A 13114-nucleotide genomic window follows, 5' to 3' on the forward strand; every position below is an offset into this window, starting at 1 on the left:
CTCCCTTCCTGCTGTATGTATATAACCAGCCTCCCTCTCTGCTGTATGTATATAACCAGCCTCCCTCTCTGCTGTATGTATATAACCAGCCTCCCAGTCTGCTGTATGTATATAACCAGCCTCCCTCTCTGCTGTATGTATATAACCAGCCTCCTTATCTGCTGTATGTATATATCAAGTGAAACCAGTCAGACACAAGGACACTGCACATTTTTAAAAATGTTTCCTTCAGTTGAAAGAATGCAGCCATACAGACAGTCTACATACAAACAGATGCACATTCCTGACAGAAGACGCCTCACTTAGGCCGACGAGATGGAAGGCAACTTTACAGCACAATTAGCATCAAATATGCGCGGATCATTGCAAACGCATGAATTAATCAGCAGTCTCGCACACTCGTACAGTGCATAGTACTAAAGGGATGCTGCACCACCACCACCGTCAAACACATGACTAGACTGTGCGAGCGCGTCTATTGTTCTCTGGCGTTCGCTCAGCGCCGTGTAAGATGGAGATCCCTGGTCTGGCTCGCAGGCTGAATCATGCATTTTTAATGCCAGCTGGTAAAGCCATGTTTTTTTTTTTCCGGGAGAAAATTTAGGCAATTTCCATTAATTGGATCTTACGCAACCCATTCGTAAGGAGTTCCATTTGCATGAGAACGACGCTCGGCGGGGGGGGGGGGGGGGGGGGGGGGAAACACGCCCCGCAGACCGCCGGCTCGTATTACACACCCGGGACCGCAGCGCCATTAATTACCACACGGATCAAACACAACATGAAACCCACCGCGGTCAAAAAATATTTCAATTCTGGTCAAGAAAGCCTCACGCCCGACAACAAAGCAAAGGCTGCTTAACATCTCCCAGGCATTGAGCCGATGCTCTTACAGTAACTGGAGAAACCTGCACAGCCTACAGAGGGTCGGTTTATACGGCCAGGTTATTGACCGAAGCGGTTCTGGTGAAGCACCTCGCGCGAAGGCGCAACCTGCACTTCCTGTTTCATAAACCCGGTTCCCCAACCATTTCACTGCTGCTGCCCAAACCCTATTCCAGACCCTGCGTGTAGTAGGCGCAGTAACTGCCATTAAAACCCTCTCTAACCTGTCAAACCGACCAACATGATTCATACGGTCGCAATGTAACCGGCCTCATGAAAACATGCCTTTATATCACACATCACTCCAGTATGACATCTTAAATAATAACCATATGAGTGAGCCGTGTTGAATGCTACCGAGCGGACAGACTGTACTAATTACGAGAGTGCTCTGCCTTCTCCGTGAAAGGGCTTGTTTGGGTCAGCGTAGTCCGGTTAGCATGACGCGAAGAAGCGATTCATTAGCCCGCAAACGACCGTCCTTACCTGTTGTGTACGCATGAGGATCGCACGGTTCCTTTAGGAAATCAGGGTCGTTCAGAGTAACAGAGTAACAATGTGAGGCTTACATGTACACCCCCACCGGCAGAAATAACTCAAACACAGAACCTCCTGCTGCAAACATAACAGCACTTAAGAAACATACTGAGCCTGAGGGAGAAAAGGAAATACACACATGCACAAAAAAAAATACTATTTTCAGAAAAATAGCAGATTTTTGCCAAGAGGATTTAAAACTTTTCCTGATATGGGGGCACGGTTTCCGTATTTCCAATACTGAACATCAAGGTAAAACTACCTTTGATATGAGACTGACTTCTCGTCAGATTCGTTTCAAAGAACAGCTTGTGCGGCATCAAACAGCAGAACATGTGCATTTTATTATTTCACTCCGACTGAACACTGACACTGACGCTGACTCTGACAACGTTCATCGAAAACTGCACGGCAGTTTTCTAAAAAGGCGTAAGTTTTGTAAGAAGGCACACTGGAGTGGCAGATTGGCAGGGGGTGGGGGGGGGGGGGGGAAGGGAATTTGGAAATAACTCGAACACAGAAACAATGATTTGAAGAACTTCTTTCAGCGCACTAAATTCCTGCTCAGTGCGGCCTTTGAGTTTCTCTGACAGCTACCAGGCTGTTAGCCCGCGATGCAAACACAACGCCGCTGGCAGGTCCGCCCCGCCCGTCTACTGACGCTCCCTGTGCCGATCAATCACGCCTCAGTCCGCCAGTCCGGGCCCCCGGCGTCTGAACGCACGGTACGAACCCGCAGGAAGTCTTCCCGAAGGGTCCTCCAGCGCTGCCCTCTCGCGTGCTGCGGCGCGCCCGTTAGCGCTCGTTAGCGCTCTCCGAGGAACGAACGCGATCGACGCGCGCCGCAACGCTAACGAAAATGACCGCGCGGTGGGAAGTCGAAGCGGAGCGCTCGACCGCGCTCGCTACGATGCGCGGCGTCCTCAGCCCGGAGTTTTCATTCGCTTCCCAAAATCCAAATCTCTGACTTTTTTTTTTTCCCCCAATGTGCTTTTCACCTGCATGTTGATTTTTGGGTGCCCGCAGTGAGAGCTGTTTGAACCCTTCCATAAAGGTGAAAAGATTAAAGCTTGCCTTTGAAAACGCATCAGGGGATTTTTACGGCCGCCCAATAGCTGCATGCATTAGTAGTGTGATCGGCCAAGGCAAACAGACACTTCTTTTCAAAGGGCTGGAGGCGGACTTAATCTGCGTCCGGCACTAAAATCTGAATTTCAATTAAGACTGTCATCAATCTGAACTGCACTGTCCTGCTTTTGAGTGACACCTTAATAACGTGCTGCACCAAAGCAAAACCTGCCACCAAACAATCCTGCCCCATCCAATCAGAAGATCGCTCTAAATTCTAATTCTTGCGCACTGCCAGGAGTGAATACTAAAATGGAGGACAGCTGTTCTTCCCCTTCACCCAGCGTACAGGAAGTGAAATCTCCAGTGACTCACCTCTTCTTTATCAGGTCCAGAGCAGACCCGAGGAGCCCGTCCTTCATCTTGGAGATCTTGGCCCCGTAGCTGGAGAGGTCGGTGCCGTCCAATAGCAGGGCTGGGCAGCAGGTGGGCGGGGCATGGGAGCCATCCCGCAGGTGGGGGAGGGTGAGGTCCGACACGTCGTCTTTCGCGTTTGAGACGGTCCCGCCCACCTCCGCCTCTTGGGGCGAGGCCAGAGGCTGCAGAGGGGGGCGGGGCGTGGGGCTCGTGCATATGGGGACGGCCGAGGCGTCTGTGCCCCTGTCCTGACTGGCCGGCTGGCCCTCCTTCCTGCTGTCCCTGTCGCACTCTGCGATGCTGTTACTCCGCCCACAGTCTGAGTCAGTGCTCTCCGCCCTGCCTGCCTGTTCCCCATCTGCTCCAACTGCAGTGCCATCCCCACCCGCTCCAACCCCACCCGCTCCAACCCCACGCGCTTCACCCCCACCCACTCCAACCCCACCCGCTCCAACCCCACTGTCACCCCTCCCCACTTCACCCCCACCAGTATCACCCGCAGTCTGATCCCTCTCTGACCCCCCAGTTTCACCCCCACTCTGCCCCCCTGTGGCTGAGGGCTGCTGGCTCTGCACCCCCCCCTCATTCCCACCCTCCTTCTTCCTCATCTTCTTGAACTCCTCGAACGTGGGGATGTGCAGCCGCCCCGCCGGGGGCCTCCGGAGGGCGGGCGGGGCCAGGGCCTCGGCGGTGCGGGACTTGGCGGGGCGGGGCTCGTCGGAGGGGCGGAGCGTCAGGTCGGGTGAGCTGTTCTGCCGGCGCAGCTGCAGCCTCCTCAGGGCCTCCTGCTTGATCTCCTCGGGGCTGGTGATGCGGCAGCCGGGCCTCCCGTTGGGCGGGTGGGGCGCCGGGGGTCCCGGGGGGGGCGGCGGCCGGGGCCGGGGGGCGCAGGGGCTTGCTGGGCTCCGTCGCCCGGACGCTCTGGAGGCGGAGCTTCTCCCGCAGGCCCCGCCTGGCGGCCCCGTTCAGCACGGCCTCGCCCCCCCCGGGGAACAGCCACTGGGGCAGGAGGGGCAGGTCCCTCCTGGCCGACGGCCCCCCCCGAGGGGCGGGGCAGAAGGCCACGCCCTCGGCCCCGCCCTCGTACCAGCGGCTGGAGGCGGTGCAGCGGAAGATGAGCTCGCTGTCCACGCTCCCGTAGGGGGCGCTGAAGGCCAGGAGGCCGGGGTCGGGCAGAGCGGCCCAGTGCAGGTTCTCCATGCTGCGGTACAGGCGGCCGCTGGCCGTGTTCAGGCACAGCGGCGGGGGAGGGGGGCCCGGCGGCGGCGGAGGGGGGGCCGCGCGCTTCAGCGAGGGGTACACCCCGCCGCTCGGGCAGCACTGCAGGCCCAGGTTGGCCAGCAGGGCGCCGCTGTGGAACGCGCACTGCCCCGGCGCCCCCTGGTGGCCGCCGTCGGGGTAGAGGGGCAGGGGCCCGCCCAGGACGGACAGCGGGGCGGGGAGCTCGGCCACGCGGCGCTCCAGGTCCATGCTGCGGTTGGCGGCGGGGGCGGCCGACACGGAGAGGTCACATGGTATGGTCTTCAGATCCGGCATCTGCCCTGCCACAGGCCCAGACTCCATCCTTCTGAGAGAAGCGCCAGGACGCGGACCCTGTCACCACAGCAACCAGACACACTCTGAACACATGTCTACGTATCCACGAACAAAAACATTTAACAACCTATCTGCAAAATTATAGTCCAAAAATCCTGAAGCTTATTTACTGTACACCAGCTTCAACATCTAGTTAAACATTTAGTTCCTCATTTACTAAGACCTTCAGCATGCGCAAAACCTTTCAGCGCACGCAAAACCAATAACATGACGAACGATTAGTCGTGGTATTTGTTTTGCACCAATCACTGGATGTGTTATTCATTTCCGTGTGCTAAAAGGTTTTGTACATGCTAAAGGTCTTAGTAAACCAGGCCCTTAATGTGTATTAAATACTCGCGTTCCAAAATAAGCCATAAGTCTGTGATTTAAAAAAAATCTGAACCTTAATAATCATCCATCAAAGATGTGACAATATAAAAATACCACGTCAGAATGTTTGACAATCATAATTACAATGTGCCCACTGCAGGAGTCCTTCGCTTGCATGATCGCATTCCCATTCTAAATACGTCTCCCGCATCCACATGAATGAAAGGGCTCGGGTCTAAGACTGCGCAGCGTGAAAAGAGGAGACGCGAAGCCGTCCTGACGGGAACGAAGACGGGCGCGCTGCGGTTCCATCGACGCTACCCGCGCCATTCGTCAGGCTAATAAAAGGCTAGCGCATTCGGGTAGCGGATTCGCCTTCCTCTCGCTGTGACTTCACAGCGCAGGAAATGGCCGCCTTTCAGAACCCGTCGGGTCCCCGGCGTCAAGCCTGACAGGAAACGCTGGGGACGGGGGCCGAACGGCGAGGGTTATGAAACGCGGCGGCCGAATAAATCTCCGCCGCGCGCGTGAATATTATCGCTTCGATCGGACTGGATTTATAGGGAGGGGAAACCGCTCGATCTATATTGTCTGTCGGGGGGGTAACAATGGCCGGGCGACGGAAGATTAAAAATTCAACCCGTCGCCATTCATTATTCGCGCCGAGCGAGAGGAGGAGGAGAGGCCTTCCAGACTCGACGGGCGCGATTAAAGGGAGCGGCGCGGCCCGACGCGTTAGCAGAATTAATTAGCTGCGCGCAGCAATCCAGCGGGCTCATTGTCGTAGACCCGCCAGTCTGAGACCGGCGAACGGTTTTCACCCAGACCGCGGCTTTGTGTCGACCGTCCCCGCCGCGGCGTCTGAGAACGCGTCTTCGCGTTCTCGCCCGGCTTTCTTTCGAACGCGCGCGCTCTCTCTCTCTCTCTCTCCTGGAAAACTGCTGACGCGCGGACAAGCGCGATTCGTTAGCGCGAGCGGGGCTTGTAATGTGGGACCCGCTCAACCGCAGCGTTTCACTGCCACCGACTTCCTGTCTCCGTTTATGACTGATGGGCAGGCGCATCTGGAGATGCTCCAAGCTGCATGTAACGGCTTTTCCCCGCAGATCAGCAGCCAGTCACCGCACCTATGCTGCTGTACAGCATCAATGAAGCGGGGGGGGGGGGGGGGGTCTTTAATATGCGTCAGTGCATCAGTGGGGGGGGGGGGTTTAATATGTGTAAATGTGCCGAGGGGGGGGAGGGGGTCTTTAATATGCGTAAACATGCCGGGGCTGGGGGGGGGGGTCTTTAATATGAGCTAACATGTCAGTCTAAATCCGTCGGAGTCCCCCCCCCCCCGAGCCCCCAGAGGGGATGATTAGGTGTTTTCTCAGCGGCTCAAACCCTCGTCACCCTTCCGTGTGTTCACACGCGTGTCAGAACTTTGGCGCCATTTACCGAACACACGTCCGCATCGGTACTTGCCAAAAACGTACCAAGTCTCCACACTGTTAAACCTTACCAATGTTATATGATTATGTTTTTTTTTTTCACAATTGAAACAATCCAATGGCAGTTAGAAGTGAAATTCTACGAAAGTCGACGCACAAATTGCCTGACGACAGTAAGAGAAACGTCACAGGTCTAGAGGTTTTGGTCCCTCTGCGTTTTTTTCGGCGCTGGCCAATTGGACGGCCGGTCCTTGCGTAACTGATTTGTGCCGCGCGGGTCACTTCTGACCGCGAGCGTGCCCTCGCTCTCTGAGGAGATTGCTCGACGCGGAGCATCGCGTTGCGTCTCCCGGGGTCACGAACCCAATCTTCTGGTCGCCGTGGTTTCCGTCCCCGCCGGCGTCTGGTCTTACCCCATCTTCGTCGCCGTCTCTTCCGCCTCCGGCTCCTCCCGCCGGCCCTGGCCCGAGCGCCCTCCGCTCCCCGGCTTCTCCGAGACCGTCCTCCGGTGAAGGGAGCTGGCTCTGTTCCAACCGTCCCACACCCAGACTGCCGTCGCCTCAAGCACCGGAGTCTGCTGGGGGTGAGAATGTTGTGGGGGGGGAAAGAAATCAATATGCGCTCCCCAAAAGACGAGGATGCAAAAACTGCCCAGCGCTACAGCAAATACCGCATCAGTGCAGAGCAAACTGTGCTCCCTACCACCAAAGCACATCGCCTACTTGCATCCAACAGGAAACTGAAAACAGGCTATTAAAATAAATAAAATAGGTCTAAAACTAAATTTAAAAAAGCAGCCACAAAAGATGTAGGCCTAATTAATTTCATGAAAATTATTTTCATGAAAATACATTCATAGTAACACCTGCACAGACCATGTATGATAACGTGGTTGGTACCTCAAGCAACACACTTTCCCTGGTGTACACTTGGGCCGGAGTTATTTACTTAGAGTAGTATAAAAATAACACCCGTAGCTGTACAAACTCTAACAGGCTGCATCGTCATTAGTTTGTGTGACAGGGTACCACTCAGGACATGCACAGCTTGAGCATGGGGCCAGTACTGGGTCACCAGTGGAAACATTGTTATAAGCTGGACTCTTATTAGGGGCTCAAGAAACTACATTGTTACTATGCAACAGCAATAATCGAGCAAAGATTAATTTGCCTGTAGAGTTCCAAACCAGTCATTTCACACTGAAACCACCTTTAGAGTACTAAACCAGTCATTTCACACTGAAACCACCTTCAGAGTTCCAAACCAGTCATTTCACACTGAAACCACCTTCAGAGTTCCAAACCAGTCATTTCACACTGAAACCACCTTCAGAGTTCCAAACCAGTCATTTCACACTGAAACCACTTTCATAGTAACAAACCAGTCATTTCACACTGAAACCACCTCTAGAGTTTCAAACCAGTCATTTCACACTGAAACCACCATTAGAGTAACAAACCAGTCATTTCACACTGAAACCATCTTTAGAGTTCCAAACCAGTCATTTCACACTGAAACCATCTTTAGAGTACCAAACCAGTCATTTCACACTGAAACCACCATTAGAGTTCCAAACCAGTCATTTCACACTGAAACCACTTTAGAGTTTCAGATGTCTAGTAGGGATGAAAAAAATTATTTGATTGTCAGTTGCGAGCATGTCAAATATAAAATCAAACAATCCAAAATCAGTTTTTCTCTTTTTTTAAATTCTCAAACCATTCAAAATAAAAGATCAGCAATGTCACCTAGGCTACTGCTCTAAATGTGTAATTGAGGGGATGGGCGGGGCTGTTGTCATTCACTTTAATGTGACTTGCCGTCAGTTGAAAAGATGGCCATCTTGCAAAATACGTGCTGCCAAATTTGCATACCACACGTCGACATCTATGATGTCAACCCACTTAAGACCCAAATGTCCGAGGCCAAGAAATCCCAGCAAACAAGCACCCAACTTTGTAGTGAGACCTCATCAGTGTGACAGCTGTCCAACTGAAACCACAACAGATTTAACAGCTAAAATGGTAACAGAAGTCATGCTCCCCGTACACATGGTAGAGGGTGAAGGGTTTCTGGACCTACTGCCATTTGTTGAGCCCGAATTTGCTCCTGTGCGATGTACTGATGCGTGCATGAAAACCCATCACAGCGCGACTTCCATATAGTGAAACAGCTGCCTCATTCTGTACCATTCCAAGCCCGGTAATGTTGTGATTACCATCTATGTGTGGACAGCGCTAACTATACTGAGACTTATGTGACTATAAGAGTAACAAACCAGTCATTTCACACTGAAAAAACGCCTTTACAGTTTACAAAACAGTCATTTCACACTGAAACTTCGCTGGGTCCAAGGACTAACACTTTGTTACTGTACATCACACCTTTCTAACGTTACACGGCAGTGAGATGTTATTACCTCATGCAATTATCACACTGTTGCTAAAATATGTATGGTTTAGACTTACAGAATTAAACCCAACCTACCTTTTACCTTCATGAACAGATATTGATGCTTAATTAGCAAGGTTCTATACCGTGAGTCACACATGAAACAGGTGTGAGTCACGCACAAATGCTAAACCAGTGGTGTTTTTCCCTTAATGAACTTTCTTTTCACTGTGCATTAGCACCCCCCCCCCCCTCATGTGTAATTCAGGAGCTTCTCTGTGGCAACGCTCAACTGCGTTTGAAGGAGCTGCTCACACACTTTAACCCTTTCCCTGCTCACACACTTTAACCCTTTCCCTGCTCACACACTGTGTGCTTTAACCCTTTCCCTGCTCACACACTGTGTGTTTTAACCCTTTCCCTGCTCACACACTGTGTGCTTTAACCCTTTCCCTGCTCACACACTGTGTGCTTTAACCCTTTCCCTGCTCACACACTGTGTGCTTTAACCCTTTCCCTGCTCACACACTGAGCGCTTTCCCTGCTTCTGTAGCATGTGCATTAACCATTTCTATTTGTGCGTGTATGTGTTCGCACATGTTTGAGTGTGCACATGCATGTGTATGCACACAACTGTTTTTGCGCATTTGTGCGTGCATGTGTGTGTGTGAGTATGTGTGCAAATGCGCTTGTGTCTATGAGCCTTTGCTTGCGTGTGCAAAAACATGAAAAATAATGAAGCGTTTGGTGGCCCATATATGCCACTGTGGCTCTCAACAGGCAGTTTACTCAGCTAATTAGGTGCAGGAAACACAAACAGCATCTTGAGCCGTTTCAGCTGCAGTACGGAGCGCTCGCAGAGCGGGCTGAGAAACGGCACGAAGCCGCGGCTCCGCCTCTCACTCCGCCTCTCGCTCCGCCCCTCGCTCCGCCCCTCGCTCCGCCTCTCGCTCCGCCCCCCTGCACTTACTGTCTCTAACGAGGTCCTGTTTGCAGCGTGCGGGTCTGAGTGTGCTTTCACCAGACCCAAACACCGACAGCACCCCCCTCTCCTCCTCTCCCGAGGTTTGGGGGCGGGTCCAGGGCACACGGAAACATGTGCAGTGCTGACAGAGCCTGCCACAGGATTGGTGGAGGCTTAAGGGGGGCGGGGCCTTTCTACAGTTTCATTCATTCTCACGGCTGGCTTTCCCGTGGCAAAAGCCGCGTTTCCACCAAAATTACCCGGAACTTTCAGTCCCAGGAACTACTTTACCAGGAACTAAAAGGTTCCTTCAGCCAATGGTTGTCTGCGTTTCCACCGGGGTCTAAAGTACCGCGAAGATTAGGCAAATTAGCGCACTGACGTTGTCGTCGGTCCATCTGTCATATTATTTCTTCTGTAACCCCATACTACCACCGAAGTAGCCTACATTATTTTCTAATAACCGGGACAGCCCGGAGGGGTTTATTCCACGTATATACAACGGGTTACCAACAATGACTATATATGGTTACTTTTGTATTTATTGATTTTCATATATCCTCTCAAACACATTCATTAACAGCAGAAAACATGCACACGTTGTAAACAATTTGCTGTTTTATTACTTTCTCGTCGTCAATTCCATATAGGCTAATCGCAAAATGACAAGAATAGAACGAAAACTCGGACTTGCGTGAAAATGTAAATTAGTAGTGGTACAGCCACCGTTTGCTTTCCTTCGAAGTTACTGCTAGCCGAGCAGCGAAGTGTGCCCTCCAGATGCGAACCATGCACCATAAATGAGTCCATAGTCTTCCTGTCTTTTCGTGGAATTGAAAAATGGCAGTAAAATTGAGTAAAATTACGGCAGTCTGAAAAAGCTAAAGGGAAGATTACTAGAATTAACCTGTTATTTTACCCGGATAAAAAGTGCGGAAGGTGATTTCCAGTTTGCTTGTACTGTATCACCAATGTTAATTATGCAGAACTACCGCATACCTCACATAACTGTATCAAACGTTTTTGAGTCAATTACAACGGGCTAACAAAGAAAATCCGGAAGAAAATATTCAGCAACCGAATTAATCCGTTTGAATGTTTGGTAGCCTACGTAATATGCTGTCCCAGCACGAATGCTTAGCATTTTATAAAACGAATACTAAAGCAAGAAAAGAACAGAAGAGCACACGTTATAATTCCAAGACGTTGACAGGCTATAACCAAAAGTAGGCTACTGCGCCGCATAACATACAAGTTTGATTTGAAGTTATTATGAAAATAAATTGGTTTGCCGCTGCATATTTTCAAACATGGCGGGTAATGGCGGAAAATAAATACAACACAAATGCTACGAGTACTCGACCAATCAGAAATGTTCAGCGCTGCAAGCTCCACCCAAAAGGTTCCTGTACTTTCGGAAAGTACTACCCCCCGAGCAGGAACGTTTTGGGGGGTAAAACAAAGCCCCCAGAACTAAATTTAGACCCTAGTTCCTGCGGTGGAAACGCACTGAGTTCCTCAAAAGGTTCCTAGTTCCGGGGTATAGTTCCTGCGGTGGAAACGCGGCTTTATAGACAGGCCTACGATTCTTGGGGAGACACTTTTTTTGTGGATACTGTTAAGTGTATTTCTGCCCATCAATATGAGTGTATATTTCTGCATTTCTCTCATATTTAAGGACAGGTGAAAGATGAATGCTGAGAGTGATTGTTTACACAAATTATTTTTTTAAAAAGTGGCATTCAAGTATTGGAATGTGCAGTTTGGGGAACAGCGGAATACTAAGGGCATTTCAAGTGCGATTCAGCAAGTAACCCAACCCCGTGAGCCGTGACTGATGGCACAGGTGAGGCGTCAGAGGGTATTAAATTACACATTAAGAGGAAGACGGGGCTCCATTACGCAGATGGAAAAGACGCACGCAGCTAGATTACGCACCCCTCCAACAGGTCCCAGTACACAGATTACGCTCCTTCAACAGGGCCCTGGACACAGATTACACCCCTGCAACAGGTCCCAGTACACAGATTACACACCCCATCAGTGGGTCTCTGTACAGATGAAGTACCCCATCAGTGGGTCTCTGTACAGATTAAGTACCCCATCAGCGGGTCCCAGCATGCACCCCTGTCACATCTGGCACTCTGGCAGTCATTCATTTGGTTCAGTGAGTTTGTGTAGCCTGGATGAGAGGGTCTGATGGCCTGTTGCAGGCTGGCCTAAGCTCCTAGACTTACTGCTTTATTATTTCAGCCCCCAGCCCTATTTTGGCAGAAATAAATTTTATGACTTACCATCCATAATTTTATGACTTTTATGTCTGAGAATAATTCCCTTCAATGTTGTGGAGAGAATGCTGCATAAACAAATTTTTTAAATGATATGCTTTTTCTGTTCTGATATAATATGTTTGCTTCTGAAAGTCTTGGTTGTACTTTACCTCCAATTGCCCTTTGATAATGACAGACAGACCCTCTGGGTAGCTAATGTACCAGCCTGCTCAAACCACTCTTTTCAGCCCAGCATGAAAAAGTGTTCGGTTGTTACTGTGTCACAGGCCCCAAGCCTCTGAAAAGAGGAACCACTGAGCCATTAGGACCAATCAGAGCCACTGAGCCATTCGGACCAATCAGAACCATTGAGCCATTAGGAATGATCAGAGCCACCGAGCCATGAGGACCAATCAGAACCATCGAGCCATTAGGACCGATCAGAGCCACTGTGCCATTAGGACCAATCAGAGCCACTGAGTCATTAGGACCAATCAGAGCTGCTGTGCCATAAGGACCAATCAGAGCCACTGAGCCATTAGGACCAATCAGAGCCACTCACAACCAATAAACTGGAGCAAACAGCTTCAGCACAACTTCTGATTAATCTGTGTGCCTATATTCCATGGCTTGCATAAGAGGACTCTGTACCATCAATCTTAATACTAAATAGCATTTTCTAATGAACGGTTTCTATCAAGCAGTGAAACACGGCAGCAAATAACAAATCCACTAATGCAATTCTGAACTTCAGAGTAAATCCTGAGTAACTAGTTAAAAGTTGTAATGTCAGCGGCGAGCCCGTGGATGCGAGCGGAGCGCGGGGGGGGGGGGGGTCCGGAGCCCAAAATAAATAAAGAGAGGTAATTAAACTATTTCTACTTAATGGCACATTTAATGGTGCACTTAAGACATGCGGCGCATTACTTCTACTAAGCATCTAATAAAATCAAGCGGGAAGGGAAGGGCCTGCAGTTTAGGACCCTATTACTCGAATGAAGCTGGGCCGCTCCTGTCAGGCGCCGGTGAGATGTGCCCGATCTTCGCGGCGCGGCGGGAGGCTGTGGAGGAGGAGACGGCTGCCCGAACGGCTGGAGCCGGGGTGCGGAGCCGTCGCTCGCCTTCCTCCAAATGCACATAATCACGGGCCCGGCCGTACAGCAGCTATTCACCAGTGACGGCTCAGAGGGTTATGGTGTGTTCCATCCATCCATCCATCCATCCGTCCACTTCCCAGCCTG

General features: G+C 51.1%; 1 protein-coding gene across 1 annotated transcript in view; it reads right to left on the reverse strand.

The window, feature by feature from the left end:
• si:dkey-91i10.2 (uncharacterized protein LOC555224 homolog) overlaps positions 1-13114 on the reverse strand; it is a 48682-nt gene that overhangs the window by 14622 nt on the left and 20946 nt on the right. The window contains 3 exon segments of the mRNA XM_035408398.1: positions 2866-3723; positions 3725-4500; positions 6662-6825. Of these exon segments, the coding sequence (XP_035264289.1) occupies positions 2866-3723; positions 3725-4470 (1604 nt within the window). The 5' untranslated portion in view covers positions 4471-4500; positions 6662-6825.

Source organism: Anguilla anguilla, chromosome 3 (genome assembly GCF_013347855.1).
Source record: "Anguilla anguilla isolate fAngAng1 chromosome 3, fAngAng1.pri, whole genome shotgun sequence".
Taxonomy (NCBI): domain Eukaryota; kingdom Metazoa; phylum Chordata; class Actinopteri; order Anguilliformes; family Anguillidae; genus Anguilla; species Anguilla anguilla.